The 15642-nt window shown below is 39.8% G+C and overlaps 2 protein-coding genes across 6 annotated transcripts in view; one reads left to right on the top strand and one right to left on the bottom strand.

Moving 5' to 3' along the window:
* Window positions 1–13115, bottom strand: part of SGTB (small glutamine rich tetratricopeptide repeat co-chaperone beta) — a 32978-nt gene extending 19863 nt beyond the window's left edge. Inside the window, exons 1-4 of one of the 2 annotated variants that reach the window (XM_033109925.1) lie at window positions 12870–13113; window positions 11405–11526; window positions 4659–4762; window positions 1516–1585 (exon numbers count right to left, since the gene is read on the bottom strand). In XM_033109925.1, the coding sequence (XP_032965816.1) occupies window positions 1516–1585; window positions 4659–4762; window positions 11405–11504 (274 nt within the window). In that variant the 5' untranslated portion in view covers window positions 11505–11526; window positions 12870–13113. Of the gene's footprint in view, window positions 1–1515; window positions 1586–4658; window positions 4763–11404; window positions 11527–12869 lie in introns of both variants that reach the window. The other variant, XM_033109926.1, reaches the window with a different exon arrangement.
* A 225-nt stretch (window positions 13116–13340) lies between these two features.
* Window positions 13341–15642, top strand: part of NLN (neurolysin) — a 90499-nt gene continuing 88197 nt past the window's right edge. For all 4 annotated transcript variants that reach the window (XM_033111168.1, XM_033111170.1, XM_033111169.1 and 1 more), the window contains exon 1: window positions 13341–13569. In XM_033111168.1, the coding sequence (XP_032967059.1) occupies window positions 13529–13569 (41 nt within the window). In that variant the 5' untranslated portion in view covers window positions 13341–13528. The remainder of the gene's footprint in view (window positions 13570–15642) is intronic.

Here is a 15642-nt window from a genome sequence, read left to right on the forward strand (position 1 = left end):
CTTTCTTTTTTAATAGATCATTAGCTACTCAACGGGAGGAGGGTGTAAATTTGCAGGGAACAGAAATAGGACGATGAAATTAAATGCAGGTAGATAAAAGCATCTAAAATCACAAGAACTTACTGCAAATTAAGAATCAGAAATACATACAAAGAATGACTCCTAATGAGTACACGAGGGTTTCTTTTAGGGTGATAAAAATGTTCTATAATTATGGTGATGGCTTCACAACTCTGAATATACTAGAAACCAAGGAATTTGCATACTTTAAAGGGGTAAATTGCATGGTGTGTGAATTATAACTCAATAAGGCTGTTTTATAAAAGTTAAAAAAATTAATTTTTCTCCCCACCACTCCCCAAAAAATGAATATAAGCTTCTAAGGCAGCTAAGAGGATAACATAGATTTTATGACTGAGCACAAAGCTAACTACATTAGCCTAAATACTTAAATAGATTTGCTTCTTCCATATAAAAAGATTTACATTTTCTGAGTTATTGGGATTTCCTTGTTGCTCTTGGGCCTTTTGGTCTTGGTGTGGCATTTTATCATTATTATTATTATTATTATTAAAACCCATTGTATGGCTTTTCCTGTAAACCACTTCAAATGTATGTGTACATATAGATACATTTACACATACTGATGAAAAAAGCTGCAGTTCACAAAATAATATGAAAAAATTCAGATAGATATAACTAACCATTATACAGCACTTTATAGTTACATGGTACTCTTCCTATAAAATTGTCTCCTTTAATCAAAACAACCCTATGAGAGATGTCTATATTTCTGTGATATGTCAGGGAATAACAACAATGAACTCTCTTCTTGGTTTCATCTGACTATACCGGAGTTCTTCAGAAGCAAAGCACACAAAAAATATTTGAAAGCCACCTTCCAGGAAGGTATTAGTTGGCTAGAAGCCTTTATTAACACCAATAAGTATAACATACAGCTCGGAGTAACCCTATGCTTGACCATCTCTCACGGCCATTTGTTTTCACACAACAATGACTTATTTATTAAAATCAACAATGCTTCAATATTCATGATTAGAAAATTTGATAATATAGTCACAAATGGGCTAGCTAATAAACACGTCAAGTGCCTTATGCACTTAACAAATTTCAAAGAATCAAAAACACTAAATATATGAAACTTAAAATACTGCAAATTATTGTCATCTTTTGATTAAGCATGAAGAAGAACTGGAATCCTAGAATATACACAGCAAATACAGTTACAAGTAATCACCCTTCAGTAGTTTTGCAAGTTTTACGCACGACAGATCTGTTTCTCTTAAAGCAAGCCATACCCCTACGTGGCCCACAAGCTGTTCTATATTTTCAGGCTTCTTCCCTGTCACATTCATTCCTGTTTCACAAATGCCATGTGAGTAATGACAACCCAGTCTGGCAGTGTAAACCAGAATTTTATCGATTGACAGAGTCACCTTCGCCAGAGTTTCAGAAAGTTTTACTAACTGAAAAAGTTTTCTATGAAATATTCACCTTCATCTTTTAATTGGTCAGCTTTTCCCACATCTTCAGGCACTGAGTTTGAGAGAGGCCTAATGTCATTCTGAAATTAAAAATTAATAATTTCCATTTAGCTAAATTAGGAATCATCCCAGAGAACTATAAGTAAAACAATAATGAATTACCTATATTATAGTAAATCATCTGTAATTCCATGTCATGAAATCTAACACCTAAATAATAGTGTTAGCAAGAAATAGGGGGAAACTCTTCTCACATACTTTTATTAGACAAATGAATATGTGGAATTTTTCTAGAAGATAAGGGGCAACTGTGAATCAAAAAAAATTTTACTTGATTTTTCTTTACCCAGAAATCCTTTTTCATGAACAAAAAAGGAATCAGTATACAAAGAATAGGAATAGAAATATGTTCAAGGGATTGGCTATATTAGTGAAAATTCTGAAATATAATGTTCCCTATACTAAAAGATAGTCTCCTAAGTCAAATTCACAGTCTACAAAAAAAGCATTTATTATATGATCTTATTATTTAAATATGTGCACACACACATACACACGCACAAAGGCTAAAACCAAAGACTGGAAAGGTGTAAACGAAAGGTTAACAGTAGTAATATTTGGAAGTAAAATTTTCAGTCTCTTTATATCTTTCCATATTGTCCAAAATTTTTAAAACAATGTGCATATATTAATTTTATCAGAAGATAATAAACAGAATAACATTCCTGTTTTTAATACCTACTATCATCCTCAAACCTCTTTTGCATTAATAATGTTCAAACCAAAGGTGCTTGTAAGCTAAATGAAAAATTCCAAAATATCTTGAGTGACACTGGGAACACAATGTATTTTTTCCATTTTTGGAAGATCTTTTAAAAATTGTATTGCTGTTAAACTTGACTCTGAACTACATTAATAAGTCTACAGTTTTCAAGAAAGCATAATTGGTAGCCAGTATACCTGTGTACTATATTTACAATATATCTATCCTCCATTACTTTTGTCTTGACTGAAGTTTCAATAAACTTGATAGCTGTAACATTGGAAATATACTTTGCTAATTACACACAAATATTCACAAATACAAAATCACTGATAAAGTATATGAGTCATTCTTTTCCTTCTTTTAAAAAAATCTTTCTTTACTAAGCAGTTTTTCTAAACATAAAGTATTAGAACCAAAAAGTAAAGAATCAACTTCAGAACCTTCATGAGTAAGGTCACTACTTAAAACCGCCTATGGTCGCTCAGGATGTAAGTGTACTTCAAAGACACATTACAGCCCCATAGTAACTTGCCTTTAGGGCTCCTTCTATTTCATATCTTCTCTAGCCTAGGCAGCTTATGCATGAAGAAGAGTAACTTTCTGGAGTCAGAAAAAATAACATATTGAAAAATGGATTATAATCCATGCTGTCTTCTAAATCCTTCTGAATTATTTTAATAAAATTGCCAGTTTTACAACTTTGAAAATGAATTCTCATATTAACTGAATGCAATTGAGCAGCTCATGTAGGGACAAGTGTTATCTACTTTATATAAAAAGAATGAATCCATTTAGTTTATAAACTTAGGGGAAAAAACAGAAAAGCAGTATCTTAAAAATAAAATCACGAATATAACAACCAAGTGTACTTGGTGAGACAATTTCTTTAATTATAACAATCTTGATGCTGCTTCAGACAAGTTTTAGACTTTCTCTGCCATACTCTGCTAACAAACACATCCGTAATGAAGCCACAGCTGTTAAATAGGACTACGAAAGGATTCCTACCACAAATAATACTACGCAAATATACTATGGAGCCAGTTTCAAAAAATTGTGTTTTAATAAGAGTAAGCAACAAACTTTTACAATTAAATACAATCAGAGAGAAATAGCAGAAAAAAATTTTTTTAAAGGAGCTCTATTTAAATGGTGTAAACGTTAATTTCAGCTTTGTGGGAGATTAAAAAGAAAAAACAAAAACCGTTCTGATCTCCTCCGTACCAGGTACAACAGTGACAGGAGCTAAAGACTGAGTAAATCCAAGCGCCATCTAAAGCACAGGCCTCTCAGGAGTCTAGGCAGAAGGAAAGTCGGCTTCAGCCGTAGCCACATGCAGCCAGTGAAACAGGATTCTCTAAGGAGACCACAAGCCCAGACAAGGGAAGAACCCCAGCAACCAAAGAGACAAAAGGGGAATTCCTGACAAGGAACACAGAGACATGCGGCTATCCCTTACATCTTATCATAACATTAGAATTCATCTGTTTGACAAATTAATGTATAGCTGTATTCTTTCTCCAGTATAAAAAGAGGGAGCGGTTTACTGCCAAATTATCATCTTCACTGCAACTCTAAGGACCTCTTCATAACAAGTTCAAGAAACAGTCAACGTGGTATTCTCAGCAGTGTCCCTGCCAGGCTGGGACACTGTTTCAGCTTCTCTCCCGAGTTCCTCATTCTGTACTGAAGCTTAAATACAGATCTAGAATGACAAAAGTTGTTCGTGAGGCACCAAAATGTAATGAAAATACACCTGGGAGCTCACCCTGGGGCTCTAAACTCACTAACCTTAAACTTTTGCAGACAATCTATGGTCCATATTTCCTGAAAACGCCTGAGACCAATGGGCATGAAAACAGTCCTCGGGAGGAGGAATCAGAAAATTCAGGCTCCGGTCTTAGTTTTATGCACGTTGACCCTAAACCTCTCCCTGTTTTAAAGAGCCCCATCAATGGCCAAATTTGATGAAATTCTGCTTCAAAATGATGATTCAATTCCTGGTGAATCTATTTCTACACGGTTGCTTCCTAAACATTAAAACTTTCATTTTTAACTTGTATTCCATGTTGTAGGGGAATGTCAATTGAGATGTCAGAAATCTAAAAATACTCAGATAGTATAAAGGACTTAAAAAGTCAACTAAGAAATATCCTTAAATATATAAAAGAAGGTGAGAGGATGATAATAGCTACTAATATGAAAACCTAAAGCACATTAAAAGACTTACATTTTCGGTCCCGAATCATATTCATGTGGACTATCTTATCTTATACCCAGAAAGAAATTAGTTACTTATAGGCATGGCCCCTAAAATATTAACAATCCAACATAGTATTATCATCATATTTAAGTAATACACTAATGAGAAAACAATGACAGCTTACCTTACAGAAGGAATTTGTGAACATTTCTGTCAGAGGCTGTGAAACTGCTAGATGGGTATCTTCTGGGCTGATTTTAAAAACTGTCTCCAAGCACTGAATTGCAACTTGAAATAAATTTTAATAGTGAAAAAAATATTAGCCACCTAAAAAAAGAAACAACCTTTTTTTTTTCTGGTGGAAGTCTGCACTCTGTTGCAATCTGTGATAATTCAGCATTTATGATGACAGAACATAAGGAAAACTAAATAGTTCAGATGCATAAAGATTTTTGTTTATAGACCAGCTATTGAGGGAAGACAACTTGATTTCTTATTCGTCACTTAAAAATGCTACCTAGAATATAATTTCTCAATGTATGTATTACATCATATTCTGGTTGAAGCAAGTCATTAAAAACAACTACTCCCCACTTCCAATATTTGATTAACCACCAATGTCCCAATACCTTGACTAAAACTAAAAAATACATACCTTTCATTTTTAATGTGAGAAATAGAATTCTCAACCTGATTAAAAATCGTTAAGAGAAACAGTCTCTGGCACATAGGAAGCACTAAATATTGATCCTGATGTACTTATTTATGTAAAGATAGGTTGGCTTTTAAAAATACATTCATGCATGCAAATTCACCAGGCACCTACTATGTGCAAGGTGCTATTCTAAGGTAGCAAAAACCCAAGCAGTTAACCTAACAGACAAATATCACTATCGATTTAACAATTAAATGTAAGCTTACATTTAATAGGAGGCACACAAACACAGTAAGTAAAACACATAGCATGTTAAGTGGTGAGAGGTGCCTCATCTATATTTGGTGTATGGCTAGGATGCCGACCGGGTGGAAAGCCGTGGGAGACTATGCTAGTTGGAGGATGTGGACATGTCAGAGCTAAACACTGACTTAACACCGAACTGACGAACCACCATCAGCTAAACACTTCTGGTGAACAGTCCATATGGTGACTGTGAGGGATTTTTATGCTCTACCTTGTCAAGCAATCCAATCCAGCTTCTGTACCTCCGCAGCCGCTAACCTTAGAACCCAGACCTAGCACACACACTAGACACAATTAAGTCTTACTAAAGGAGGTCACCGTTTTGTGTTAAACACAATTGTTTGGGTTTTGTTAAAAACCACTTTACCGAAGTATGACTGCCATATAAAAAGCTGTACCTATATAATGTATACCACTCGATGAATTTGGGGTAAGTATATACCCGTGAATACATTATATATATCCATCACCTCCCAGTTTCCTCTCACCCCTTTTTATTGTGTGTGTAGGGCAGTAGATAGGAACACTGAAAACCTAACCTGTTAGCAAATTCTAACTATATAATACAGAATTGTTAGCTATAAGGCACTGTGCTGAAAGTAGGTCTCCAGAACTTACTCATCTTGCATAACTGAAAGTGTTTGTACCCTTTGACCATCACCTCCCCATATCCTCTTCTCCCCAGCCCCTGGCAACCACCATTCTACTCTCTGCTTCTATGAGTTTGACTATTTTAGATTCTACATATAAATAAACACAATTTTTTGATAAGTAAACCTAATTGCCACAATGTTTAGTGCTCAACAGTAACACACATTTTTTTTTAGAGAGACGTGTGGTTTAGTGAGTAAAGCCCTGGCACTCTAGACTATCTCATTATCGTTATTAATCTAGCCAAAAAAACAAAAAAAGTGTATCAAATACCTGAGTGCAGTAATTTCTTATTATTACCTCAAGATTCTCATTTATGAAACAAGGATTATTACATTTGATCCCCCTTTCATGAGGCTATACTTAGGAATAAGTCATAAAAATCTAAAGAAATACTGTATATAATCATTTTTCTACTTTAACACCAAATAATAAGTCTGTTTGGTACTGATAAGGAGAAGGACAAGTGAAGAATCTATTCAATAGTATCATTTCCCTTCTGTATAGTACTTTATTCAAAACCTTTCATATGCTATGTAACTAACATCACTGACCCAGATTCTCTTAAGAAATCTCTTAGATGGAGAGAGGGCAGATAGCTCCACCTAATCAACTTAGAAACTAAGATACAGACCAACTAAGTGATACGCCCAGGATCACTTGATTCAATTCAGCAATTCAACAAATATTTATTGGGCACCTACTATGTGTCAGACACTTTTCTAGATGTTCTGGATAGATCTATCAGTGCATAAAACCAAAAAGAACGCTGACGTCTTGGGGCTGACATTCTACAATAAACAAGTGAAACAGGGCAAGGAGGGTAGGAGTGTGGGGGACAGAGCAGGAAAGCAGGCTGCAGATTTATGGAGTGCTGAGGGTAGGCCTCATTCAGAAAAGAGATTTGACAGAGACTTGAAGGAGATGGGCGTAGTACCATTATGTGGGGGAAGAACATTTTGGTCAGAGAAAACAGCTAGAGTAAAAAGCCCGCAGGAAAGAGGATTTGGTGCATGCTGAGTGAGGAAGCAAATTTGGCTCAAGCCAAATGAGAAAAGGGAAGAGTCTGGGAACAATACATCACAGAAGTCCAAACTATATAGATCCTTCAGACAATGAATAAGTAACATGAGGAGTCACTGCGAGATTTTATGCAGAGAAATGATAGAATCTGACATACCCTGTTTTAAAAGATCACTGGCGGCGGTGTTGAGAATGGTCAACAAAGTGGCAAAGACACAAGCAGAGAGACCAGTTAGAAGCCATCACAGTAAAACCGATGAGGAATACTTCGTTCTATCCAGGGATGACATCAAGTGGAGGTGGGAAAAAGTGGTCAGACTCTAGACGTATTTTAGAGGTACAGCTAACAGGATTTATTGAATGATTACATGCAGAGTCTGAGGGAAAGAACTGAGTCCAGAATGATGCCAAAGTTTTTGCCCTGAGCAACTGAAAAGATAGAGCGGCCATGAAATGAGATAGGAAAGTTGTGGATAGAACAGATTTTGGGTGAGAGGATGAGAATTTCGGTTTTGGAAATGTTGGATTTGAGGTGCCTATTAGACACACAAATGGAGATATTCAGTAGGCATACTGATGCCTACTGACGGAGATATTCAGAAGTCTGGAGTTCAGAAGAAATCTCTGGGCCGAGGGTATACGTTTGAGAGATATCGGCATATAAAGAATAGTTAAGGCCAAGAAGCTGAATGATAACACCAGAAAAGTGAGTGTAGATATTGAAGAGAAGACGATCAACCACTAGACCCTGGGCACTCCAAGTCAGGGTAAAGAGGAACTAGCAAAGGAGACAGGGAAGGAGCAAACAATGAGATACGAAGAAAACGAAGAGAGTTTAAGGTATCCGGGCAGCCAAGTGAATAGTGCATGAGGGACAAGGGGATGAGGGAGTGATCCACAACTTTCTAAATGGCAGCTAATCAGATGAAGACTGAGAAATGACTACTGAACTAAGTAACCCAGAAACCACGGATGACCTTAATAAGAACAATATGGGTGGAGAGATGGAGGCAAAAGCCCATCTGGAGTGGGTTTAAGAAAGAATGGGAGAAGCATTGGAGACAGTAAGTAAAGACAAGTCTTTTGAAGAGTTTACCTGCAAAGGGAGACCCCCCCGAAAAAAAATAGGCAGTAGTTTGGGGGCACAGAGGTATTAATAGTATGGCAAGAGTAATTATTTATTGATTTTGCTTTTTTAAGAAGGGAGAAATAAGGAAAGTTTATATTCTGATGGAAATCATCCAGTAGAGAGTGAAAATCGGCTGATGTAAGACAAGGAGGGTAGAATAACTAGAGTGACATCCTGGAGTAGGTGACACACGATGGGATCCAGTGTGCCAGTAGAGGGGTTCCATTTAGGAAGGACAATGAATAGTTCATCTATGCAGTCTTCGTCTGTCTGAGTTGCTATAACAGAATGCCGTAGACTGAGTAGCTTCTAAACAACAGAAATTTATTCTTCATTGTTCTGGAGGCTGGGAGGTCCAAGATCAAGGTGCAAGCCGACTTGATGTCTGGTAAGGACCACTTTCTGGTTCATAGATAGCACCCTCTCACTGTGTTCTCACATGGTAGGAGCGAGGGAGCTCCCTGATGTTTATTTTATAAGGGCACTAATCCCAACCATGAGGACCCCACTTCCTATTACCATCACACTGGGCATTAGGTTTCAACATAGGAGTTTTGGGAGAAAACAATCATATTTAGTCCCTAGCATATGGTAACAGACAGGCAGGCAGGCAGCGTATGTGGGTGTAGACGCTGATGGGTGGCTAGATGGAGCAGAGAGAGTCTGTGGAAGTTATTTTCTTATTACTTCAATTTCCTTGGTGCACCAGGCAGCAGGGTCATCACCTAAAAGTGAGTACAGGGAAGGAAGGAGGTTTGGAGGTTTGAGAAGACATGAGAATGTGTTCAAGTGGTCATCTAGGAGAGCAAAAGTGTGAACTTGGAACAGATGGTGTGACTGCTGGACAGCATTAAAAGTCCACCTGAGGCTCGTGGTCATGAAGTCAAAGTGGGACCAGACATCAAGGCTGTGTGTTTTGCTCCATCCATATACATTCACATGGGTGGGGCAAAGAGTAGATGAAGAGCTGGATTTAAGCAGGGTTGGGTTTTGCAAGGAAGGGAGGGATGTACAAGGCTGTGATTATAATCATCAACCATGGAATTTAAACCAGGTAAGAACAGAGGTGTGAAAAAGTAAGGGGCTGAGAGATTGGAGGTATTGGTAAGGTGGAAGAATTGTTTGGGGAAGGATTCTATAGGGCATGAGCTGGAAAGACAGGCAGTAGTGGTCAGGAAGTGAAATATTTAAGATAGAGTTTATGGAGGGGATGTAGTGTGTATAATGACAAGGTCTAGGGAAGAGTTTTTCCACCTCAGGACCGCTGACATTTTGGACTAGATAATTCGTTGTTGTTGAGAGCCACCCTGTGCATTGCAGTATGTTTATCAGTATGTATGGCCCCCACCCACTAAATGCCAGCCCCCCGGTCAGGACAATCCAAAATATCTCCAGACGTCACACAATCACCCTGAGTCGAGAACTACTGGTGTAGGGTCTGACTGAGGGAGTGAGCAGTTGAGGTCACTGGAGGAACGAAGCTCAAGAAACTGAGAGCCAAGGGAAGTGGAAGAATCATCTCTGAATATACAGCAATTGCCAAGAATTAAGACAGAAGTAGTGCTAGAGAGAGTGACAGTGAGCAGGAGCCACAATAGTCAAAACATGAAGTGGTTGTCCGAAGATGACAACAATTAAGAGGAGTGGATGACATAATCTAATGAGAAGACTCAAAGCTGTTAATACCCCAGCTCATCATAGTGGTAAAGCCGGTACTAAACTTAGGCTCGTTTTCTAAGCCTTCTTAAAATGTCTAGTAGGGGGGCAGACATCTCTAAATGATTTCACATTCAATAAAATTAGACTCAGAAGAGTCAAAAATAGGGGTTGATCAAAACCAACTGGCACCATTTCGGGATGCCATATATAACAAACAGCTGAAGGCACATATTTTTGGCTGACTACCATGCTAAAAATAGGACATAACATGTTGGTTTTTAAAAAATTCTGAATTTTCCTTCTGGCCCTTAAAAGTGTTATAGTGCCTTTGATTAGAAAAGAAACATCTTTTCTTAAATGACTGCATTTATCAGTTTGCTACAGAGCAGCCACAACCAGCATCCTCCTTAGATAACCAGTCACCTTTACCTTCAGTTATAGTCTAACCATCAAGAACAAAAGACCTTAATATTAAATGGACTGATGGCCATGTTGTGCGACTGTATGTCACCTGCTTCTCTCAATGCCACCTGGAAAGACATCATCTCACCAGACTACAAGCAGTTTTAGAACAAATACCCAATTTTCATCCCTACCTCCGAAAAGCATATTCACAAGGGAAGTGCTTATTGAAATTAATAGATGTATCCCCTTTACAGGAGAAACAGCTTCAAGATGGGAAATTCAAATTGTACTGTCAGTAAGTTTTCCCAAATGCACTGTCTCATTGCAATAATTAAGTCTTTAGGCTCATTGAACCTCCAGAAGCCCACCTGCAGAATTCTATCTTGTTATGGTTATACTGAATGTAAATTTTATAATGTATAAACATGAAGCAGAAAAGGAAAACGTGATGAAAAGGAACACGTCAAGGAAACATGTGATGGTATCTGTCATCCAAGTCCTGCTGCATTTTACAGATTACCGAATCTAGTATTTAAAGCCCACATAAAACGGGGGTGCAATCCTCTCATTTCATTTCAAGTCCCCAGGTAGGGAGCTGTCAAAGCTTAATAGTGACATAATTATTAGACTTTCACATAGTGCTTTTATGATGACTAAGGTATTTTTATATAGCAAGTCTCAATGGATGCTTTTCTGTTAGGAAGAAGAGATAATAAGATCTTCAGAGTAAAAATCAGGATTTAAATCTCAGCTCTGCCACATATTAACTGTGTTATGTTACTTAATCTGGTTTCATTTACTTATCTGTTACATGGGAATAATACTAACTTAACATTCACTGTAAAGAAAAAATTCTCCACAATACGAATAGCATAGTTCTGACACATGATAGCAGTTCAAAAAATGTAACAGTAGTCCGCTTCTCAGGTTAATTAAAACAAACAAAACAAGCCTCAAAGAATGAAAACATGATGACCTTATGGTTTGGTCTCTCTTGAAAGATCAACAAAATATTCTGATTTTAATAGATCAAAGTCAGGCTTATAGCTATTTTAAGTCTTTATAATTATAACACAAATGAACATAAAGAACAGGTACCTACCTTCCAAACTTTCTTGTTCATCTGAAGTATAAGTGTCCACCTGACTTTGTTCCCGTAAGAAACGGATAACTGCATAAACTAGGTGCTTGATAGATGACATTTTAAAAGCTTAACCACTTTTCCTTGATAAGAAAAAGAAAAGCACTGAACTAAGTTATTTTACAGAATCGGTCAGAAAGGTTATAAATAACAAGGGTTATAAATTATATTAAAAGTGACGGTGAGGGGAGGTTGTAGAGGGGAAAGAGGATCAAATATATGGTGACCAAAGGAGACTAAGCTTTGGGTGAGGAGCACACAATACGATATACATGTGATGTATTATAATATTGTACACTTGAAACTTACATAATCTTATTAACCAATGTCACCCCAACAAATTTAATTAAAAAAAATTTTTTAAGTATAAAGCAAAAGCTGAAATCTGTATTACCTTCACTCCTTTCTATTTTTAAAGAGTCAGGAGAGCACAGTGTTGTTATGGTCATGTATTACATATTTATTTATACCCGGTAGTAATAGATTATGTTAAAACTTGCAAAAGTAAAATCTTTCTCAAAACATGTACAACATAAGCTTAGACTCTAACTGAATATCTCACTATATCTTAACAGTATATATACATGGTACAGATAGAGACAAGGATAAGGGTATAGATAAAGATACAAGAAGTCCCCAAAAGGCCTCAGTGCTCAACTGAGGGAGAATTCATACTGCTGACTCAGAAGCTGGTCCACGCTGAGCATGTCCCTCTATTTCATGAGATTTTTAAAAATGTATGCCTAATTTACACTCCACCTACTTTGGTAGGCTGAGACAGTTATTTGATGAGGAAATATATTAACGAAAGGTTGTTCGACTGAGTGTCATTCTTAATAAAAATGGCATTTCTATTCAATCACCAGACATGTCAGGAAATCATTGCCGAAGTCGATGGATACTATAAACCGACCAGTGCTCTCTGCAGTAGCTGTGCTCTCGTGGACAAGCTGGAAGCTCCTGGTCATGTTCATTCACTCCGAATACTATCGCATCCAAATAGTGGCGCAGGGCCAGCCGGCATTAATGGCTTATTTCCACTAAATCGCATCATCCATCTGCTCCCCCGTTCCCTAATTCTAAGCCTGGGTGTGGTACCCGCTGCTAGGATGTTTACTATTTGTGTGCTTATTTTTAAAGGCAAGCCCCGCTTCTAGGCCATGGGGTCGCAAGTACTAAATAAGGCCCCAGGGCAGAAGGTGAAAAAAAGAATGGGGGGACAGGGGAGGGTGCAGAAGGGAAATGGAGATGTCCAGCCTCCTCCAGGCTTCTCTCCCTTAGTCTCCCCAGATCACATCGACCTCCTCCTTCCTCCCTTCGGTACCCGGGCCTCGCCTCCGCCCTGACGGGTATTGCTGAGGGTGCGCGGTGCAGGCCCGATCTGGGGCGTCAGGGGATGCACCCTTCCCAGACAGAAGCCCCTTACCAGGCAGGAGGACGCAAGACGATGGCAGCGGGCCCGCGGGCGTCCGTCAGCGGGTACGCCCGCCCCCTGGTCCTCAGGGCTGGAGCCTGGCCCCGGATCGCGGCACTGGCACGGGTCGCCCAAACTTCCCCGGCTCCCAGGCCACCGCCGCCCCTCAGCCCACCTGGCTGTGCGATTCGCTTGCAGCGGCTAGGTCTCATCAGAACCGCCCCCGGGGCGGTGCTGGACGCACGGGGGGCGGTGCGGGGGGCGGTGCGGGGGGCGGTGCGGGGGGCGGTGCGGGGGGCGGTGCGGGGGCGGTGCGGGGGGCGGTGCGGGGGCGGTGCGGGGGCGGTGCGGGGGGCGGTGCGGGGGCGGTGCGGGGGGCGGTGCGGGGGGCGGTGCGGGGGCGGTGCGGGGGGCGGTGCGGGGGGCGGTGCGGGGGGCGGTGCGGGGGGCGGTGCGGGGGGCGGTGCGGGGGGCGGTGGCTGTCGTGGGCGCCGGCGTGGAGCTGCCGCACGTGGGAGGGCTCGCGTAGGAACAGCTGCTGCCTCCGCTGCTACCGCCGCAGCCGCTGTTGGCTTCTCGGCTAGACCACCTCTCGGTTCACTGGCGCCCCGCCTTCCTCTCCCCCAAACCGGAGGACAGCACGCTCGCCGTCGCCGCCTCTCGGCGCTCCCATGATCACCCGGTGCCTCTCGGCTGTGCGAGACCTCCACAGGTACCTCCAGTGCGCGTGTTAACCTTGACAGTGGGCAGGGCGGGGTTTTGTGCCCCGGTGCTGGCTTGCGCCCGGGCCCAGCGTTTCCCAATCTCATCCCTACGACTCTCCTGGGACCCTCCCTCCTCGTGACCCGCACGCTCTACCCTGAGGGCCACCTAGCGCGAGAACCGGAGGGCCACCTTTCTCTTGTCTTCTCCCTCGGGAGAGTATCCATTCCCCTTTGTTTGGAACTGCCTCAGCTGCAGTTAAAGAGACTGGTCACAGGCCTGGCCCGAAAAGATTGTAGAAAGATGGTCCGGATAAGAAAATCATTTGTCTTTCTTCCCTATCCAGAACTGCAGATCCGTCATTAAAAGTGCCGCAGCTGTAGACTCAAGAATAACGGTTCTCGTTTGCCCCTCACACACTTAGCATACAAATCGTTTAGCATTCACGCAAGATGAAACCGCTGTGCTTTGATGATTTCCAATCAGGCTTTCTAATACCCTTTTTATTTACCTCCTCCCCAGAAGATACTCGACCTTTTGTCTGGGCAAATTGACTTGGCCCAAAATGGAGGAAATTATTGCTTGGCCATGGTTTGGGGCAGCCTCGGATGCTGTTTTGGTTTGCCTCCTAGCTCCCTAACCCCACCCTCCTCAACAGACCAGTAGCAAAATGGTGAGAGAATCCTTTGCATGGATGCGCTAAATAGAGTGGTTTTTCAGAAACAATGCAGCTACCATCTCCCTTCCCACATCTAGCCTTGAACTATAAGTCTGAATGAAAATCCAACAGAAAAAAGGAAATGTGTGTTTCTTGCTCGATACTTGTAAAACTACGTTGAAACATATCGGGATTTAAAGCTTTTAAACAGTTTTCCATTGTGCATTGCCACTCATCGGTGTGGAGCTTTGTGCTGCTCCTTTATAGTTAAGGTGCATCCAAGGGACAATAGTATGATTTTGACCATATGTCAGGGTTTCCTTTTAGTCTGCATGCTGCAAATGGTATAGCTGTCAAATGAAACTATACCAACAAATGAAGGTCTTCACATAACGAAGAGAGAATACATTTCATATAAGACAGTGGTTCTCAAACTTTTTAGTCTCAGGACCCCTTTACCTCTTGGAATTACTCAGGACCAAGAACTTCTGTTTATATCTTTCCATATTTACTCTATTAGAAATGACAACTGGGAGATTTTTTAAGTATTGTTTATTTAAAAACAGTAATAAACTCATTACATGGATAAATAACATTTTTATGAAAAATAACCATTTTCCAAAATTATTCAAAAAAATGAGAAAAGTGGCATTGGCTTTTTTTTCAGCTTTTTAAAAATTATGGTTAAGCGTACATAACACAAAATTTACCATTTCAATTATTTTTAAGTGCACAATTCAGTGGTATTAAGTACATTCACCTTGTTGTGCAACCATTACCACTATCTCCAGAAGTTTTCATCATTCCATATGTAAACTTTATATCCATTAAACAGTAACTTTTTATCCCCTTTGCAGTCCCTGGTAACCACTATTCTTCTTGTCTCTATGAATTTGAATATTTTAGGTACCTTGTACAATATTTGCTCTTTTGTGACTGGCTTATTTCACTTAGCATAATGTTTTTAACACAGAATAATATTCTATTATATGAATATACCACATCTTGTTTATCTGTCCATGAACATTTTGGTTATTTCCACCTTTTGACTATTTTGAACAATGCTGCTGTGATCATTGGTGTGCGCATATCTGTTTGAGTCTCTGTTTTTAATTCTTTGAGATATATACATAGAAGTGGAGTTAATGGATCATGTGATAATTATATGTTTAATTTTTTGAGGAACCACATTACTCTTCCACAGCAGCTATAACATTTTACATTCCCACCAACAATGCACAAGGATTCCAGTCCTTACCAACACTTGTTTTCTGGGGTTTGTTTGTTTGTTTTTTATAAGAACCAACCTGGAAGTGGCGTTGTTTTGCACTTTGTCAAAACAAATGTGTGACTTAATAGAAGAGAGCTGGATTTTTACATCTGCTTCTATATTTATTGCACTGTTTTGTCTTAAGAAAATCCCAC

This window comes from Rhinolophus ferrumequinum, chromosome 7 (assembly GCF_004115265.2).
Source record: "Rhinolophus ferrumequinum isolate MPI-CBG mRhiFer1 chromosome 7, mRhiFer1_v1.p, whole genome shotgun sequence".
NCBI lineage: Eukaryota > Metazoa > Chordata > Mammalia > Chiroptera > Rhinolophidae > Rhinolophus > Rhinolophus ferrumequinum.